Here is a 21,284-nt window from a genome sequence, read left to right on the forward strand (position 1 = left end):
CCAGAGGATAGTTTAAAAATAAGAGCCTCCCATTTAAGAGGGAGTTAAGGAAATTTTTTCTCTCCCAAAGAGTAATTGGTGTATGGAATTCTCATGACCAGAAAGTAGTTGAGACAGGGTCTTCAAATTTATTCAAGGCTGAGTTACACAGATATTTAGGCAAGAAGGCAAGAAGAGGGAGGCACTCGTGAAAAGGGACTATAGGGAACTGGGTAGGCAGCTGAGGAAGAGGAAAGCGAAGGTAGTAATCTCAGGATTGCTGCCTGTGCCACGGGAGAATGAGGGAAGAAATGGAATGAGGTGGAGGCTGAATGCGTGGCTGAGGGACTGGTGTAGAGGGCAGGGATTTCGGTTCCTAGATCACTGGGACCTCTTTAGGGGTAGGTGGGACCTGTACAGTAAAGACGGGTGGCACTTAAATCCCAGGGGGACTAATGTCTTGGAGGGAAGACTGGCTAAGGCTACCGGGGGGACTTTAAACTAGAAAGGATGGGGGGAGGGAATTGTGATGGGGAGACTGGGACGGAGGAGGTTCGCTCCCAGGTAGGGGAGGACTGCAGGCAGTATGGGGGGGAGGTTAGACAGGGGGTGGAGAAGGGAAATGCCCAGACTGAGGGGCTGAAGTGTATATACTTTAATGCAAGGAGTGCAGTGAATAAGGTAGATGAGCTTAGGGCGTGGATTGCTGCTTGGGAATGTGATGTGGTGGCCATTACGGAGACTTGGATGTCTCAGGGACAGGACTGGGTACTTCAGGTGCCAGGTTTCAGATGCTTCAGGAAGGACAGGGAGGATGGCAGAAGGGGTGGTGGAGTGGCACTGTTGATCAGGGATAGTGTCATGGCTGCAGAGAAAGAGGATGCCGTGGAGGGACTGTCTACAGAGTCTCTGTGGGTGGAAGTTACGAACAGCAAAGGGTCGAAAACTATAGGCCGCCCAATAGTGACAGGGAAGTTGAGGTGCAGATAGGGAAACAGATTCTGGAGAGATGTATTAATAACAGAGTTGTCGTGATGGGAAACTTCAATTTCCCAAACATCGGCTGGAATATCCCTAGGGTAAGGGGTTTGGATGGGGAGGAGTTTGTTAGGTGTGTTCAGGAAGGTTTCCTGACACAGTATGTGGATAAGCCTACGAGGGGAGAGGCTGTACTTGACCTGGTACTGGCGAATGAACCAGGGCAGGTGATGGATCTCTCGGTAGGAGAGCATCTCGGGAATGGTGATCATAATTCTATCTCCTTCACAATTGCATTGGAACGAGATAGGATCAGGCAGGCTAGGAAGGTGTTTGTCTAGGAAGGAGTAAGGGGAGATACGAAGAAGTCAGGAAGTTACTTGGACAAATAAACTGGAAGGAGGCGTTCTTAGGGAAAAGTACCGAAGGAAGGTGGCAGATATTCAAGGAATGTTTGTCTGGAGCTATGCATGACAACGTTCCGATGAGACAAGGAGGTTTTGGTAGGTCGCGGGAACCGTGGTGCACGAAGGCTGTGTTGAACCTAGTCAGGAGGAAAAGGAAGGTGTACAAAAGGTTCAGGGAACTAGGAGAGGTTAAGGATCTTGAGGAGTATAAAGACTGTAGAAAGGAGCTCAAAAGGGAAATTAGGAGAGCCAGAAGGGGTCATGAGAAGACCTTGGTGGGTAAGATTAAGGAGAATCCCAAGGCCTTCTATAAATATGTGAAAGGTAAAAGGATGAGAAGAGAAGGAATAGGCCCTATAAAAGGTGAAGGGGGAAAGGTCTGTGAGGAACCAGAAGAAATGGCAGAGGTGCTTAATGAGTACTTTGCCTCAGTATTCACAGTGGAAGCTGATCTGGGAGATTTTGCTATGGATCTGCAGCAGATGGAAAAGATTGAGTATGTGGATATTAAGGAGGAGGATGTGTTAGAACTTTTGAATTCTATCAAGATAGATAAGTCGCCGGGACCAGATGGGATGTACCCCAGGATACTGTGGGAGGCGAGGGAAGTGATTGCAGAGCCCCTGGCGATGATCTTTGCGTCGTCAATGGAGACAGGAGAGGTTCCGGAAGATTGGAGGATTGCGGATGTAGTTCCTATTTTCAAGAAAGGGAACAGAGATAGCCCGGGAAATTACCGACCGGTGAGCCTGACCTCAGTGGTTGGTAAGCTGATGGAGAGGCTTCTGAGGGACAAGATTTACGAGCATTTGGAGAGGTTTGACATGATCAGGAATAGTCAGCATGGATTTGTCAAGGGCAGGTCGTGCCTTACGAGCCTCGTTGAGTTTTTCGATAATGTGACTGAACACATTGACGAAGGAAGTGCCGTGGACGTGGTGTACATGGACTTCAGCAAGGCGTTTGATAAGGTCCCCCATGTAAGTCTTCTTGAGAAGGTGAGAGGGCATGGGATCCAAGGGCCTTTGGCCTTGTGGATCCAGAACTGGCTTGCCTGCAGAAGGCAGAGAGTGGTTGTGGATGGGTCTTTTTCTGAATGGAGGTCAGCCACCAGTGGAGTGCCCCAGGGATCTGTTCTAGGACCCTTGCTGTTTGTCATTTTTATAAATGACCTGGATGAGGAAGTGGAGGGATGGGTAAGTAAGTTCGCTGATGACACGAAGGTCGGTCGTGTTGTGGATGGTCTGGAAGGATGTCAAAAGTTGCAGCAGGACATAAATAGGATGCAGGACTGGGCGGAGAAGTGGCAGATGGACTTCAACGCGGATAAATGTGTAGTCATCCATTTTGGCAGAACCAACGGGATGAACGAGTACACTATCAAGGGCAAGAGTCTTAGTAGTGTTGAAGAGCAGAAGGATCTTGGGGTCCGGGTCCACAGGACTCTTAAATCGGCCTTGCAGGTGGAGGATGTGGTCAAGAAGGCGTATGGTGTACTGGCCTTCATTAATCGAGGGATTGAGTTTAGGAGTCGGGAGGTAATGCTGCAACTTTATAAGACCCTTGACAGGCCTCATTTGGAGTACTGTGTGCAGTTCTGGTCGCCTGACTATAGGAAAGACGTAGAAGCTATTGAAAGGGTACAGAGGAGATTTACAAGGATGTTGCCTGGACTGGGAAGCATGCCTTATGAAGTTAGGTTGAGGCAGCTGGGACTCTTTTCCCTGGAGAGACGAAGGTTGAGAGGCGACCTGCTAGAAGTTTATAAAATGTTGAGAGGAATAGATAGGGTGGATTCTCAGAGGCTATTTCCCCAGGTTGAAATGGTCACTACGAGAGGACACAGATTTAAGGTGCGGGGAGGCAAGTTCAGAAGTGATGTTAGGGGTAAGTTTTTCACTCAGAGGGTGGTGAGTGAATGGAATCGGCTGCCGTCAGTGGTGGTGGAGGCAAACTTGCTGGGGTCTTTTAAAAGACTTCTGGATGAGTATATGGGATTTAATGGGATTGGGGGTTATAGATAGGTCTATAGATTGGTAGGTGTTGATGTGTTCGGCGCAACTAGTGGGCCGAAGGGCCTGTTTGTGCTGTAGTGTTCTATGTTCTATGTTCTATATTTGATAGATAGGGGAATCAAGGTCATGGGGTCCAGACAGGAAAATGGAACGGAGACCACAACCAGATTAGTCATGCTCTTCCCCTGCTCCTATGTTCCTAAAGGATTGGTTGGCTTTGATGTGTGGTTATGAATATAATTCTTGTTTGTTTTATTAAGTAATTAAGCATGTGAGGGGATTAAAATTTTTGAATGGGCTACCATGAACTCTAATAGGTATTCAGAAATGTATTTTGTTTTATCTCAGCATGGCTCCTGAGGTTTGCTTCTGGTGGATACTGGGTGAGTTGACATAGAGGATGTTATGGCAGCGCTATGGGTTGAAACTAAGTTGGCATGGGGCTGATGGAGTGTCAGTGGCATGGATTGACACAGGGGCTAAAAATAGGCCATGGGAGTGGGTGTGAGACATGGGTTGGCATGTGTGAACATGGAGGATAAGTGTGCAGAAGGGCTAGAGGGTCTAATGTTTAAGGAAGCAACTGGGACAAACTGAGATGGGCCTTCTCAACAGTACATCTCAGCACTTGACCACCCTGTAACCACCTCAGATTTGCATATTGCATCTCCCCTGAACAAAGGTCCCATAATTCAGGGCAAATCTTCTTGAGTCAGATAAGTGAGCCAGGAAACTTCCCAACTCTGCTACCTATCTGGGGTGTGAAAATTCAGGTTATGGAATCTATAATTCCAAATAGACTTACTTTCTTTTGCTACATCCCACCTAGATAAACCTTGCTTTCCACTAACGAACTAGATCCAATTACTTGAAAACCACTGCATTAAAACCATTAAAAAGAGAGTTGGAAGCAACAGTAGAGGTGTAGGATAATAGAAACAGTATATAGGTTTGTCCTGAATGCATCAGTTAATCTTTATTTGCCTGTGATCTAAAAAAAATCATTTATAAACAGCCTAATGAACAATACTGGATCAACATTCCATTGGAATAATTGCAAAATAAAGGAATCCTGGAATTCTTAAATGAAGAACATTTTAGGTTTTTTCCTACTGTATGTATGCTGTTTAAGAAAAAAAAATTCTAAATGATAGATCTAATGATTAGATTCTAATTAAATCTTCCACTGATCATGGTTGTAATGGCAGATGACAATGATGGCTACACTTACTGCACTAGAAGGAAATTGTGCTTTTGTACAAAAGGTACAAATGATATCTTAAAAAAGTCAAATGTTCTGTACCAGGAAAGATAAGAACTGCATTTTTTAAAAGTTATTTTCACAATATTGTCTTTATCCTGTCTACCAATAACCTATTTGTGCCCAAGCCACAGAGTTAAGCTCTGGTTCCTGACAGTTCTGCAGATTTATCCAGCAAATGATTGAGCCACATAGACATAGAATTCCAGGCCCAGTTTGTGCAGATACAGTCAGTTTCAGCTGGAATGGCATTGATTGGCCTCAGTACCCTGGACTGAAAATGGGGAAAAACATCCAAAGCCATGGCTGCTAATCACTGTCCAATGTTCCTGCGTGTAGTCAAATGGGAACAAAGTGAGGCTTGGATTCAGTTGTGATGCCCCCATTTACAGTTGAATAATGTGCTGAGAATGACCATCAAAGCTGACATGGGTGATAGCCACTAAGGCATGTAACCCAGAATGCAGAGATAGTTCTTTCCCAGCGATTGAGTAGATAAAATCAACAAGAAAACATACCTGTAATTTAGTTTCATATTTAGTTATCACCGTCAGTGTAAAAGCCAGGAATTTTACGTATTCTATCATCCACTCACAGCAGTGCTTACACTGAGGACTGCAGTCCATTTCCCCTTTACCCAAGATTCCCGTGTGTCTCATTAACCGCAATTTCTATGAAGTAAATGGTTTTGGTTCTTGGTTTTTCGGTAGTTCTTGATTTTCTGCCAAATGTAGTTTTTGTCTGAGTTTCTGTTAAGGATCATTTACTCTTAACATATGGAAAATGTCATACAACTAATCAATAATTTTTCAAAACTCTTATATGAGTTCCTAAAATAGCTCAGTAGACGCATATAGTGCCCACTATAACATTAAGCTGAACAAACCAGGCCATCTGTGGTTTGGTTCATGAAATTAGCTCTCAGCACAGATCATAAAGTTTATGGAATTGAAGTAAATTATTGACCTGGTTAGCAAATTTGATGAGCAGTAGGAGATAGAGAATGAGCTAATTGGAAGGTATGCTGGCAGGATGTGACCACTGTTTTTTAAATTAAGTTAGGGGACGTGGGCATCCCTTGCGAGGCCAGCACTTATTGGCCATCCCTACTGATCCTTCAGAAGATGGTGGAGAGCTGCCTTCTTGAACCACTGCAGCCCCTGAGGTGTAGGTACGCCTTTATCACTGTTAGGGAGGGAATGCCAGGATTTTAAGAACATAAGAACATAAGAAATAGGAGCAGGAGTAGGCCATCCAGCCCCTCGAGCCTGCCCCGCCATTCAATAAGATCATGGCTGATCCATCGTGGCTCAGTTCCACATTCCCGCCCTCTCCCCATAACCCTTAATCCCCTCTCTTATCAAGAACCCATCAACCCGCTTCTTAAAAATATTTAGCAAGGCAGCCTCCACCACTTCAACGGGCAGAGAATTCCAGAGATTCACCACCCTTTGAGTGAAGAAGTTCCTCCTCAACTCCGTTCTAAACCGCCTCCCCTTTATCTTGAGGCTGTGCCCCCTAGTCCTACTGTCTTTTTTGAGCGGGAAGAGTCTCTCCACCTCTATCCTATCCATCCCATTCATCATCTTATACGTCTCAATGAGATCTCCCCTCATTCTTCTAAACTCTAACGAGTACAAGCCTAGTTTATTCAGCCTCTCCTCATAGCTCAATCCCCTCAACTCTGGTATCAGCCTAGTAAACCTCCTCTGCACTCCCTCCAGGGCCAAAATATCTTTGCGCAGGTGCGGCGCCCAAAACTGCACACAGTACTCCAGCTGCGGCCTCACCAATGCCCTATACAGCTGCAGCAAGACCTCCCTACTTTTATATTCAATCCCCCTCGCTATGAAGGCCAGCATCCCATTCGCCTTCCTGACCACCTGCTGCACCTGCAAGCTGGGTTTTTGCGACTCATGCACAAGGACCCCGAGGTCCCTCTGCACCGTCGCCTGCTGCAGTTTTTCGCCACGTAAGTAATAGTCCTTCCTACCATTCTTCCTACCAAAGTGGACCACCTCGCACTTGCCAACATTAAATTCCATTTGCCATTTCCTGGCCCATTCGCCCAGCCTTTTGACCCAGCATTAGTGAAGCATTAGTGAAGACCCAGCCTTTTGACCCAGCATTTTGACCCAGCATTAATGAAGAAACGGCATTTATATTTTCAAGTCAGAATGGTGAGTGGTTTGGAGGGATGAAATGGTGGTGTTCTCAGGTATCTGCACCCCTAGTCCTTCTAGATGGCAGTAGTTATGGGTTTGGAAGCTGCAGCTTGTAGATAGTATACATGGCTGCCACTGTTCATTGACAGTGGAGAGATTGAATATTTGTAGAAGGGGTGGCAATCAAGTGAACTGGTTTGTCCTGGACGGTATCAAGCTTCTTGAGTGTTGTGGGAGCTGCACTGATCCAGGCAAGTGGAGAGTATTCCATTACACTCTTCATTTGTTCCTTGTAGATAGTGGACAGACTTTGGTTGGGGGAGGTGGGGAGGGTTAGAAGGATTCGCAGGATTCCTAGCCTCTGACGTGATCTACTTATATGGCTGGTCCAGTTAATTTTAATGATATTTAATGATAATTTTAATTATCAATGATAATCCCCAAGATGTTGACAGTGGGAGTTCAGTGATGATAATGCCATTGAAAGTCAAGGGGTGATGATTAGATCCTTTCTTGTGAGAGATGGGCATTGTCTGGCACTTGTGTGGTGTAACTGTTACTTGCCACTTGTTAGTACAAGTCTGGATATTGTCCAGGTTTGCTGTATTTGGACATGAACTGTCTGAGTATCTGAGGAGTTGCTAATAATGCTGAACAATGAGCTTGTGCAGGACCAGTCAGCCAGAGTGAGATTTCAGCCAGAGTGAGGGTATTGGGAATTTGGAACTGAGTGGGAATTCAGTGCTCAGGGGAAATGGTGCTCATCTTCGGGAGGAGCGAAGAGGCGGACCTGCAAGGGAGACTTGAGGGCAAGTGAAAGGTAGAAAGAAATAGAACCGTAACATCACAGCCAGCAGCTAATTTTGGTGTTGGTAAGTGGTTTTTCTTTTTTTTCTCTTGGCTCACTTCTCCAGCTAATCAAGATCCTGCTATAATTTTTGACAACCTTCCTCATTGTCTAACATACTACCTATTTTAGTACAATCTGCAAAGTTACTTATCATGCAAATTGTTGATATAAATAACACCAATGGGCCCAGCACTGACCCGAGGTACACCACAAGTCACAGGCCTCCAGTCAGACAAGCATCCTTCCACCATTACCCTCTGCTTCCTACCATCAAGCCAATTGTATATATCCTATTCGTTAGCTCTCCTGGATTCCATGTGATCTAATTTTATCAAAGGGCTTCCTGAAGTCCATACAGACCATATCTACCACCCTGTCCTCATCAACCTTTCTGGTCATTTCATCAAAGAACTCTTAACAAATTTGTAAGGCATGATTCCCATGTACAGAACCATGCTGACTATACCTGGAGTACTGTGTACAGTTTTGGTCGCCTTGAAAAATGATTGTTGTTCGTCCATCGTCATCGATGAGGACCTCGACACCATAAGTCATTTTGAGGCTGGTTGCAGTGTGTCCGAAGATGGCTGATCAGGGCCAATTCGGGCATGGAATGTCCTGGCACATATTGGGCAGACTTGTGTAGACGCTGTAGTTGTTGCGCTGGTGGCTCTGGACTTGCGCAGCTCGCGCTTAAGTTGTGCTTCAGCAATACAGCTTGCTTCATGAGCTTGACAGCCTTTGTGGATGAGGCAGCGCCAGGTAGGGCGGTTTTGTGCCAGCGTTTCACAGATGGTCGTGTCAATCTCAAGCAACTTCAGGGAGGCCTTGAGTGTGTCTTTGAAATGTTCCTTCTGCCCTCCATGCGAGCGTCTTCCAGCAGAGAGTTCCCCAAAAAGGAGCTGCTTGGGTATGCCCTTGTCTGACATACGGATGATATGACCAGCCCACCGGGTCTGCGCTCTCATCAGCAGCGTGTGGACTGATGGTAGACTTGCTCTGGAGAGAACTTCAGTGTCTGGTACTTTGTCTTGCCATCGGATACGTAATATTCTGCGAAGACAATCATGTGGAAATGATTGAGCTGTCTTGCACGCCTTCGATACACAGTCCACGTTTCACAGGCATACAGGAGGGTAGTGAGTACCACGGCGCTGTAGACCTTCAGTTTTGTTGCTGGACTGATTCCTCAACGTTCCCATACAGTTGAGCGCAGTCTACCATAAGCAGAACTTGCCTTTGCTATTCTGCAGTTAACTTCTGTATCAATAGTCACTGCTTGGGAGAGAGTGCTGCCAAGATAAGTGAACTAGTCCACTGCCTGTAGTTTCTGCCGTTTGATTGTGATTATGGGTTCTGGGTACGGTGCATGAGGAGCAGGTTGGTGCATGACTTCGGTCTTTTTAATGTTGATGGTTAGTCCAAAGTTGTCACAAGCTGTGGAAATTTGTCCATACTGACTTGCATCTCTGGCTGTGAGCCAGTATACAAGGCGCAGTCATCGGCAAAGAGGAAATCTCTCAGAACAGTCTCTTTCACTTTGGTAATAGCTTGAAATCTCCTCAGGTTGAAGAGCTTCCCATCCACTCTGTACTTGAGGCTAATTCCAGCAACACTGTCCTGGAAGGCACCATTCAGCATGGCAGTAAACATCATGCTGAACAGTGTGGGTGCGAGCACACAGCCCTGTTTGACCACTGGTGACTGGGAATGCCTCAGAGGATTCTCCGCCATCCAGTACTCTGCCATCATGGAACTGGCGTACCATCTGAATGAATTTGGGGGTGGGCAGCCAAACTTTGACATGATCCTCCACACGCCTTGTCGGCTTACAGTGTCAAAGGTTTTTGTGAGGTCAACAAGGGTTGTGTAGAGCTCGCGATTCTGCTCCCGAAGTTGGCGCGCAGCAAAAATCATGTCAGTAGTCCCACGACCTTTGCAGAAGCCACACTGTGACTCTGGAAACAGGCCCAGCTCCAGATGAGTGACCAGACGATTTAGCAGGACTCTTGCGAGGGTTTTCCTGGGATGGAGATCAGCAAGATTACTCGGTGGTTGTCACATATTTGCCAATTGCCCTTCCTCTTGTAGAGGTGTATGATGGAAGCATCTTTAAGTTACTGAGTAATGGATCCTTGCTTCCAAAAGGACTGGAACAACTTGGTGAGCTTCTCGATAAGTACAGGACCAGCAGCTTTGTAGATTTCTGTGGGTCTGGCATCTACCCCTGGGGATTTGCCACTGGATAGCTGGCTGACAGCTTTCGTGACTTCGGCTACTACCGGTGGGTCATCCATGGCGCTGTTGATATTGTAGCCAAACAGGCCATCTAAAATGGCGTTTTGTAAAGCACTCTGGGATAACTGGGCAAGAAACTAAACCGACAGGCTGCAGTTTAAAGACAGACAAACAGGCTGCAACCCTGATGAGTGAATACACAGGATATGGGCCATGTCCAGGATGAAAGAGACTTTCTGGTCACACTGGGTTGTGTGCCAGACGTAAAGGCACCGTGAATCCTTATTTAGGAGGAAGGTATGTGACCTATGTGCCTACAACACCTACAGGCATGGCCACCGGGGACACACCCAGAGATCGGTGTGGTAGCACCTGATTGGACTCTTATCGATCAGGGTGATCAAGTCCTGATCGATTGATTGGCAATGGCCAAAAAAAGGGGCGTGAAGCCAAATGGGGTATAAAGGATGCTGCACAACCAGGAATCTCTCTCTCTCTCTCTGATCCCACGAACGAGCTACAACAATGGTGAACATCGCCAGCAAGAGGAGAGCCACCACACCCGAGAAGGAAGAAAGAGAGACTACAGCCAGAATGCCAGACCAGAGCAAAGGACCAGACTACACAGACAACTACCAAGACCAGCACACAGATAAAGGCCAGTATCTGTTTGGGTATTTGTCAGTCACACACAATTAAGTCAAGGTCTTGTATTGTACTTGAATTCTAGTATTTTCTGTAAGATAACTTATTGTTGGTCGGGTGGGTGATTATTGATTGTGTGGGTTTAAATAAATATTGTTTGTACTAATAAGACGTCTACTCAAAGTTATTTGTCCACCGTATAAGGGTTAAAACAGGCTTTTTTTTTACAACAATATCAACCTGGGGAATCCTGTCAATTGCCTCATCGTTAATAGATGACGGTCGGTTGAGGATGGACTCAAAAGTGTTCAGCCCATCTCTGCAGGATCTGTAATGAGAGTTGTACCATCTGTACTCAGGAGGGGGGAGCTCCCGAGAGATCGAGGTCCATAGAGAGTGTTGAGGGCTTCACAGAACCATTTCAAGGCGTTTCTGTCAGCGTATCCCTGTATTTCATCTGCCTTGGCGCTCAGCCAGGCATCCGGCATTTTACGCTGTTTATTCTGGACTGTCCTGCGAGCACCAGTAAAAGCATTTTTCTTGGCAGCTGATGATGGGTCGTTCTGACAGGTCCAATGAAGACAGTGCTGTTGAACAAGTAAAGCCTGTATCTCCTCATCATTCTCATCGAACCAATCATGCTGCTTGCGGGTAGAGGGCCTGAGCATCTTCAGCGCAGATGTATGGATAGCATCCCTGAAGCGTTCCCGATTGTCCTCAGCGCTGCCTGCGAGGTGTAGGTCAGCAAGCTTGACTTCTAAGTCTTCAGCCAGTGCTGAAGCTATGCTGGGGTTCTTTAGCTTGGCCGCATTGATTCTTTTCATAACCTTGCTTCTTTGTGGTCGCCTCTTGGGTCTGATGCGGAGCCTCATTTTGGAGACAATGAGCCTGTGATCTGTCCAGTAGTCAGCACCACACATGGCGTTGGTCACTCTGACATCCTGCCTGTCTTTTCTCCTGACAATGACACAGTCAATAAGATGCCAATGCTTAGAGCGGAGGTCTTGTTACAGGTAGGCAGACGGAAGGTTGTGTTGGTGATGAGGAGGTCGTGTGCTGCATGGGTTTTCATTAAGAGTAGGCCATTACTGTTACACTTGCCCACTCCATGCCTCCCAATGACTCCCTGCTTGATTGCAGAGTCACCCCCTACTCTTGCATTGAAATCACCAAGTAAGATCAGGTTGTCGGTGCTGCTCACTGCTGATGGCGTCTAGTTCTTTGTAGAACTTGTCTTTCATCTCATCCAGGTTGTTCATTGTGGGGGCATAGGCACTGATCAGAGTGGCTTGGCTTCTGTTTTGTAGCGAAGCAGTAACGCCATAAGCCGGTCGTTCACACCCTTGGGTAGACTATCGAGTTTCCGAACAGGGTGATTCCTGATGGCGAATCCAACTCCAGCATCACGACACTCATCGCTGCCACGACCGCTCCAGAAAAAAGTGTATCCACCTCCAGTTTCAGTCAACTGACCTACGTTGGCAAGAAGAGTTTCGCTCAGGGCTGCAATGTCAATGTTGTATTTTGCAAGCTGATTGGCAACTAAGGCTGTTCTTGTCTCTGGTCAGTCTGCTGTCGGGTTGTCCAAAAGCCTGTGCACGTTCCAAGTGCCAGTGTGAGCGGTGTCACCTTGTGTTTTATTTTGTTTGTTCGACCGGAAGGGGATCCCCGCCAGCCGCAGTAAATTGAAGGGCTAGATGGCCTACTCCTGCTCCTATTTCTTATAAGAACATAAGAACATAAGAAATAGGAGCAGGAGTAGGCCATCTAGCCCTTCGAGCCTGCCCCGCCATTCAGTAAGATATGGCTGATCTGTCGTGGCTCAGTTCCACATTCCCGCCCTCTCCCCATAACCCTTAATCCCCTCTCTTATCAAGAACCCATCAACCCGCTTCTTAAAAATATTTAGCGAGGCAGCCTCCACCACTTCAACGGGCAGAGAATTCCAGAGATTCACCACCCTTTGAGTGAAGAAGTTCCTCCTCAACTCCATTCTAAACGCCCCCCCTTTATCTTGAGGCTGTGCCCCCTAATCCTACTGTCCTTTCTGAGCGGGAAGAGTCTCTCCACCTCTATCCTATCCATCCCGTTCATCATCTTATACGTCTCAATGAGATCTCCCCTCATTCTTCTAAACTCTAACGAGTACAAGCCTAGTTTATTCAGCACTTCTCCGCCCAGTCTTGCATGCTATCTATGTCTCGCTGCAACTTCTGACATCCCTCCAGACTATCGACAACACCACCAACCTTCGTGTCGTCAGCAAAGTTCTAACCCATCCCTCCACTTCCTCATCCAGGTGATTTATGAAAATGACAAACAGCAAGGGTCCTAGAACAGATCCCTGGGGCACTCCACTGGTGACCGACCTCCATGCAGAAAAAGATCCATCCAGAACCACTCTCTGCCTTCTGAGGAACCTGTGGAATTCCCTGCCCAGTGAAGCAGTTGAGGCTCCCTCATTCAATGTTTTTAAGGCAAGGATAGATACATTTCTGAACAGTAAAGGAATTAAGGGTTATGGTGAGTGGGCAGGTAAGTGGAACTGAGTCCATGAAAAGATCAGCCATGATCTTATTGAATGGTGAGGCTGGAGGAGCCAAATGGCCTACTCCTGCTCCTCGTTCTTATATTCTTAATCAAACTCTGTCTTTCCAAATGCCTGAATATCTTATCCCTCCGAATCCTGTCTAGTAATTTATCCATCACAGATGTTCAGCTTACCGATCTATAATTTCCAGGTTTTTCTTTGCAGCCCTTTTTAAATAAGAGCACAACATTTGCTACCTCTAGTCTTCTGGTAGCTCACCCATGGCTAACTCTGATGTAAACATCTCAGCCAGGGCTCCTGCAATTTCTCTAGCCTCACGCTGTGTTCTTGGATATACTTGGTCAGGGCCAGGAGATGTATCCACCTTCTTACATTTGAATATGTCCTTCACCTCCTCTACTGTAATGCAAACTGTCCCCAATATATCGCCACTAACTTTCCCAGGTTCCTAGCCAGCCTCGTCTGTTTTGGTGCTACGGAGCCACTGTTGGTGATGGACATTGAAATCCCCCACTCAGAGTACATTCTGGAGCTTTATCACCCTCAGTGCTTCCTCCAAATGGTGTTCAAGATGGAGGAGTACTGATTCATCAGCTCAGGAGGGGTGCAATATGTGGTTTCCTTGTCCATGTTTCATCTGGTGCTAAGAGACTTCATGGGGTGCAGGATGTTATAAATTCCTAGGACAACTCACTTCCAACTGTTTAACACTGCCCTGCCAATGCATCAGTACAGATGCAGGAATCATGATTGTGGTGTCTGGGACATTATCTGTAAGGTATGATTCCATGAGCGTGACTATGTCAGGCTGTTGCTTGACTAGTCAATGAGATTGCTCTCAAAATTTTGGCAAAAGGTCCCAAACGTTAGTAAGGAGAACTTTGCAGGGTCAACAGGGCCGGGTTTATTTGGTGATTCCGATGGGTGGACCATTCAGTTTCATTTCAATTGAATGCAACTGAGTGGCTTACTAGGCTTTAAGGACCTTCCACATTGCTGTGGGTCTGGAGTCTCATTTAGGCCAAACCAGATAAGGACAGCAGGTTTCCTTCCCTAAGGGACATTAGTGAACCAAATTACTTTTTACAGTTGTTTTCATGGCCATCATTAGACTTCCAAATGTTTTTATTGAATTCAAATTCTACCATCTGCCGTGGTGGGATTCAAACCGGGTCCCCAAAGGATTACCCTGGGGCTCTGGATTACTGGTCCAAAAATAATATCACTGCAAGGATCTGTGTTGGGACCACAACATCATAAGGAATTTAAGGTATGGCTAGGCCAGCATTTATTTCCCATCTAACGGCCATTGAGAAGGTGCTGGGGAGTTGAACCACTACAGTGCACACGGTGTAGGTACACACATAGAGCTGTTAGGAAGGGAGTTCCAGGTTTTTAATCCAGTGACAGTGAAGGAAGCACAAAGTTACAAACAGATGATGTAAGATTAATTGAATGAACAAACAGTGACAAACTGATTTCAATGCAGAGAAATATGAGATCATCCACTTTGGATCTAAAAAGAATAGAACAGGGTACCTTCTAAATAATGAAAAACTAGAAACAGTGAAGGTCCAAAGGCACTTGAGAGTCCAGGTACAAAATGTCATGCACATGTATGGAAATCAATCAAAAAGATTAATTGAACATTGGCCTTTATATTGAGCGGACTGGAATACAGAAAGGTAGCAATCATACTTCATTTATATAAAGCTTTGGTTAGGCCACACCTGGTATATTGTGAGCTCTTTTGATCCAAGTTTGAGATATTAAGGACAACAGATAGAGTAAATAGGGACTATTTCTACTGCCTGGCTAGTGTAAGATTGGAGGCAATGTCTAAATATTAGAGCTACATCTTTCTGGAATGAAATTAGGAAAACATTTCTACACAAAAAAAGGTGGAATTCTCTGGCCTCCCCACTACATCTTCTTTGTGGCAGGAGGGAGTACACAGTTGGCCGGCAGTAAGATCTTCTGGTTCCACCACTATCAATACCATTTCTCATCGACTTTTCCCTACGCTACCAAGAAACTCCTGTCAGAGTGAACATAGCCCCAGTCTACTCAGTCACTCCTCATAAGCCAACACTCTCAACTCTGGAATTAACCTTGTGAATCTCCCGTGCACCCCCTCCAGTGCAGTACATCCTTTCTCAAGTAAGGAGACCAAAACTGTACACAGTACTCCAGGTGTGGCCTCACCAGCACTTTATACAGCAGCAACATAACCTCCCTGTTTTTAAACTTCTTCCCTCTAGCAATGAAGGACAAAATTTCAATTTTGATCTTCATTGAACAGTTGGAAAGTTCTGGTCAAATTCTCTTAGAAATTGGAACTCTTCCATAAATAGCAATTAATGCTAGATCAAGTATTAATTTTCAATTATACAATTTTGTTAACTCTAGATACTTGCAATATGGGACAAAGGCCCAGAGCAAGCTAGAAGGCTAAATGGCGCATTCTTTTTTGAATGTTGGCATATTAGTATTTACACTCCTGCATCCAGGAGGCACAAATGCATCCCTTTAGGATTCCCATCACTACACAAAGTATGTGGACATTGGTTGAGCACAGGACTGAGTTTTCCTGGAATGTCCTTCATGCAGAAATGGCCTCCTGAAACTCGAGGATAGACTGTGACTGTGATTCTGTGATAGTGAGTTGGCACTCTCCTTCACATCTTGCCATTTCATTTGCATTTCCATTGAACTCTGCCTTCATCCAGAAGAAAACTGGAAGTTCTGGAACTTGAATGAATAACCTGCTGGTTGACAACCTATTGGCACTACTGTTAGTTTGCAATTAGCTAGATAATTATTGACAGGAATCATTTGAAAAGGATACATTGAGGTACTAAGTTCTTCCAACTGTAAGAGAGTCAAAAGTAAAAAAAAATACAGACAGTAAATCTTTAAAAACTGTAGTCAGTGTTTAATGTATCATCATGACATGTGCATGAGTAACATAAACCTTAAATTTCATAGGCTAGTCAAATATGTTTCTTTTGAACTTCTTTAAACGGACATAAGAACATAAGAAATAGGAGCAGGAGTAGGCCATCCAGCCCTTCAATCTTGGTGTCATCAGCAAATTTCGACACTCTACACTCGGTTCCCTCCTCCAGATCATCTATATAAATGGTAAAAAGCTGAGGCCCCAGCACTTCAGCAAAGAAGCCAGCTTAAGATGGCTGTCACCCAACATGTCTGGTATAGTAAACTGATCTGCTTTTGGAAGTCTCCAATGTGGATTACAATCTGAAAATGCCAAAGAAACTTTCTGTAACATTTCGCACCTGCATATGTCAAGATTGACTTCAAAGATTTACTGAAACTTGTAATTGCCACTTACCATTAAATTTTATAAATTGGAGATGACAGTGTAGTGGTAACGTGACTAGATTAGTAATCCAGAAGCCCAAACTCATAAACTATGGTCACCCGGTCTGCCCTACATGCAACTTCAAATCCACAGCATTGTGGTTGACTCTAACTGCCCTCTGTAAAGATGTGGCAGGCCACTCAGTTCAAAAGCAATTAAGGATGGACAACAAATGCTGGCCTTGCCAGTGATAGCCACATCCCATGAAAGAGTATGGGAAAAACTTCTGCAAAGCTACCTTTTCTCTGGGAGGCTAGAGAGGTGATTGCAGAGCCTCTGGCTCTGATCTTCAGGTCGTCATTGGTCTCTGGTGTAGTCCCGGAGGATTGGAGGATAGCGAATGTTGTCCCATTGTTTAAGAAGGGGAACAGAGACTTTGCCGGGAATTATAGACCGGTGAGTCTTACTTCTGTTGTGGGCAAGGTTTTAGAAAAAATTATTAGGGATAGGATTTATAGTTATTTGGAGTGTAATGAATTGATTAGAAATAGTCAGCATGGTTTTGTAGCGGGTAGGTCGTGCCTTACTAACCTTATTGAGTTTTTTGAGAAGGTGACCAAAGAGGTGGATGGGGGTAAGGCAGTTGACGTGGTGTATATGGATTTTAGTAAGGCGTTCGATAAGGTTCACCATGGTAGGCTTCTGCAGAAAATGCAGATGTATGGGATTGTGGGTAATCTAGGAAGTTGGATCAGGAATTGGCTATCAGATAGGAGACAGAGGGTGGTGGTTGATGGTAAATATTCATCATGGAGTTCAGTTACGAGTGGTGTGCCTCAGGGATCTGTTTTGGGGCCACTGTTGTTTGTAATTTTTATTAATGATCTGGATGAGGGTATAGTTGGGTGGATTAGCAAATTTGCTGATGACACCAAAGTTGGAGGTGTGGTAGATAGTGAGGAAGGGTGTCATAGTTTGCAGGGTGACTTAGACAGGTTGCAGAGCTGGGCCGAGAGGTGGCGGATGGAATTTAATGCGGAGAAGTGTGAGGTAATTCACTTTGGTAGGAGTAACAGATGTGTCGAGTATAGGGCTAACGGGAGGACTTTGAATAGTGTGGATGAGCAGAGGGATCTAGGTGTATGTGTACATAGATCCCTGAAAGTTGGGAATCAAGTAGATAAGGTTGTTAAGAAGGCGTACGGTGTCTTGGCGTTTATTGGTAGGGGGATTGAATTTAGGAGTCGCAGCGTCATGTTGCAACTGTACACTACTCTGGTGCGGCCGCACTTGGAGTACTGTGTGCAGTTCTGGTCCCCGCATTACAAGAAGGATGTGGAGGCGTTGGAGAGGGTGCAGAGGAGGTTTACTAGGATGTTGCCTGGTATGGAGGGGAGGTCCTATGAGGAGAGACTGAGGGATTTAGGGTTGTTTTCGTTGGAAAGAAGGCGGCTAAGAGGGGATCTTATTGAAACATATAAGATGATTAGAGGTTTAGATAGGGTGGATAGTGATAGCCTTTTTCCTCGGATGGAGAAAGCTAGCACGAGGGGGCATGGCTTTAAATTAAGGGGGGGTAGCTACAGGACGGATGTCAGGGGTAGGTTCTTTACCCAGCGGGTGGTGAGGGATTGGAATGCCCTGCCTGCTGCAGTTGTAAATGCGTCTAGTTTGGGGGCGTTTAAGAGATCTCTGGATAGGTTTATGGACGAAAAGGGATTGGTATAGGCCAGTGGGTCATTGTTTTTGTAACTGGTCGGCGCAACATCGTGGGCCGAAGGGCCTGTTCTGCGCTGTAATGTTCTATGTTCTATGTTTAATGGCAGAGGCAGAAGGTTTACCGGGAGAATGGTAATAATAGAAAAGCGTTGATATGTTGTTCCTAACTCATCAGAAGGAAGAACAGTCTATCCAGAGTTGATGGGACAATAAATAAACTCATAATACAATAACCAATGTCTGTCCAGTCATGAGCTTTAGACAGTTACATGGGTAAGGTGGGTATAGAGGGATATGGGCCAACTGTGGGCAATTTGATTAGTTTAGGAGTTTAAAAAAAAAGACAACATGGACAAGTTGGGCATATCCATGTAAACCTCTATGTGCTAAACAATTAGTTTTAGGGAAATACCCAACTTAATATGGGAGATAAATCATGTGACCAGAATGAGTATTTTGAAATCGCTTATAATACAACACCCAAACTGCTAAAGGTAGTCTCGATGTAGTCTACAAAATGGAGCAGTAACAGCATCCCTCTTCTCTGTTCTCAAGTTCAGGGCCATATCTCTGTTACAGTTTGGAATCCATTGCAGAGATAGAGAATGTCAGTGGAAAGGAACCTCAAATGCCACAGCACTGACTGTTAGAACAGACAGGTTACAGTTTAAAAGAAACTGTCTCAATACCACTACGTTTTCAGTACTGCCTCAGCTTAGGTTGACTCTTGGAGCGGCGGCTGGGGACACTGTGGAACATCTGCGAGGCAGAGAGTATTGTGGATAGCACAGAGAGATGCTCACACCACAGGTTCAGACTCCACAGGAAACGAATGGGTGACCTCCAGGCAGAGCAAGCAAGCTAGACAGGCAGTGCAAGAATCTCCTGTGGCTATTCCTCTTCAAAACAGATATATATTTTGGATACTGTTAAGGGGAATGGCCTTTCAGAGAACAACAGCAGCTGCCAAAATCTGTTGCACCACGGTTGTGTTATAAAGCGGAGGTTGATCCCCCATCTGAGAACTAACACCTAAACCCCCAAAGAGGATACTTCATCTCATAATCTGTAAAAAGAGTGAGTGAAGTGGTATGACCTGCTCTTCAGCAACTCCTAGCGGTTAAATACAAAATAAATCCATAACACTCTCTCTAAAATCAATACATAACAATTTATTTATTCAACAAACAATGTACATCTTTACTAAACTATTAACAAACCAAATAAAACAAGATTCTAATGGTATACTGTTCCAATAAATACAATTGCCACTCATTAACAAAAAATAAAATTTGGTTACCCTTTAAATTGCAACAAGGTTTGTGTGTCTTCCAGAATATCGTGGGCTTCTGTTGATCCTTCTTTCTTCTTTGTTACCTTTGCTATCTAGATAGGGCTTTGAGTTAAGAGCTGTGATCTGTGGCAGTTGCTCTCTCCTTTTGTCCCATTGCTTTCCCTTTTTTAAACCTGTGATGACATATCAATATTTTCCACAATAGGATTGGCTCTAGGTTGACAAAGTATATTTAAATTTAATAGGTTTTTGGTAACTAAGTGCCTCCTTCAAATTGATTGGCTGAATTCAAAAAAATCAAAAGGTTGAAAGCCTTGGTAACACTGCTGCTTGGCCTTTTGATACAAATGTTTCAGCTTGGGGCTCAATACGTACTTGCATTTGTTTAACTCCCTATGCCCAGAAAAGGCACCATCGTTTAAAGGGACCATGCCATTCTTTTCCCTAGCATTTTACAATTTTACAAACACCAATCTACAATCACTCTACCCAACTTCGCAACACCTTCTCCTTTAAGAAAAAACAAACCATCATCATGAAAAAATGGCTTAATTTCTTCTTAAACCTTAACTTCACTGCTAGATCCATGGTTCATTAATCTAAAATTTCACATTTTATACTAATTCTATTTATATATAACATTGAACACTACCATTTGTATCGTGTAAACATTTTTCTTTTAAATTCATAATAAAGTATCTGCTTTAATATTTTCACAACTTGCAACGTGTACAGGCTGTAAACTAAATGCTTGTAACATGAGACTCCAACAAAATAATCTAGTGTTCTTGTCCTTAAATCTTTCCAGAAATTGTGATTGGTATACACAATCGTGTCTGATCCACTGTTTGCAACGTAAATATTAAAATGTTATAAGGTCATTACTAAACTCAATAATTTTTCAGTTGTTGAATATTTTTTCTGATGGTTTTTTTTAAAATAACCTTTCAATTCCACAATCATCCTCCTGTAACAACACAGCTTCAACACCTACATCGTTTGTATCAATAGCAACTTTGAAAGGTTTCAAAAAAATGTGACGTGGCTAAAACAGGTGCAGCGGTTAATACTGCTTTTAAATTCTCAATCGCCTCCTTGCGTTGTTCTGTCCACTGAAATTTCATGTTGTTTTTTAACAAATCTGTCAACAGTGCCACTTTGTTACTAAAGTTTGGTACAAATTTCCTGTAGAATTTGCTCAATCCTAAAAAACGTAGCACTTCTTTCTTTGAGGTTGGTCTTGGAAGTTCCGCAATGACCTTCGTCTTCACATTTCTCGGTGTCATCCGTCCGTATCCAATACTGTGCCCTAAAAATGTCACTTCTGCCTTTGCACATTCTGTTTTTGCCATGTTTATGACTAACTTTGCCTTCCGTAGTGTCTGCTAAATGCTCCATGTGATTTTTCCAGGAATGACTAAGGATCACGAAGTCATCTATATAGACAGCACAATTAGTCAATCCTGCAACAACTCTGTTCATAAGTCTTTGAAAAGTGGCTGGTGCGTTTTTAATCCCAAAGGACATTACTCTAAATTGACATAGCCCATTTGGGGTTCCAAAGACAGATACTTCTTTTGCTCTCTCCGACAAAGGTACTTGTCAGTAACCGCAAAGTAAGTCCAACTTTGTGATGCAAGTAACTTGTCCTACTTTTTGCACTCAATCTTCCAGCCTTGAAATTGGATACGAGTCAGATTTAGACACAGCATTGACCTTCCGATAATTTACGCAGTATCGTTGAGTACCATCGGATTTGGGAACCAACACAGTCGGCGAACTCCACTCGCTTTGACTCGGCTCTAAGATATCTTGTAGCATCACTTCCGCTTCCTTCTGAACCTGTGCTGCTTTGAG

The 21,284-nt window shown here is 44.5% G+C and overlaps 1 protein-coding gene across 4 annotated transcripts in view; it reads right to left on the reverse strand.

Annotated features, from left to right (window-relative positions):
• Positions 1-3,257: 3,257 nt before the first annotated feature.
• The window catches only part of ccdc28b (coiled-coil domain containing 28B), a 60,861-nt gene continuing 42,834 nt past the window's right edge, over positions 3,258-21,284 (reverse strand). The window contains exons 5-6 of one of the 4 annotated variants that reach the window (XM_080211539.1): positions 15,938-15,960; positions 3,258-5,381 (exon numbers count right to left, since the gene is read on the reverse strand). In XM_080211539.1, coding sequence (XP_080067665.1) covers positions 5,312-5,381; positions 15,938-15,960 — 93 coding nt within the window. In that variant the 3' untranslated portion in view covers positions 3,258-5,311. Of the gene's footprint in view, positions 5,382-15,937; positions 15,961-19,244; positions 19,601-21,112; positions 21,278-21,284 lie in introns of those variants that run through there. The other 3 variants (XM_080211542.1, XM_080211541.1, XM_080211540.1) reach the window with 3 other exon arrangements.

Source organism: Carcharhinus amblyrhynchos, chromosome 24 (assembly GCF_965287045.1).
Source record: "Carcharhinus amblyrhynchos chromosome 24, sCarAmb.v2.hapA, whole genome shotgun sequence".
In the NCBI taxonomy this organism is placed as follows: domain Eukaryota; kingdom Metazoa; phylum Chordata; class Chondrichthyes; order Carcharhiniformes; family Carcharhinidae; genus Carcharhinus; species Carcharhinus amblyrhynchos.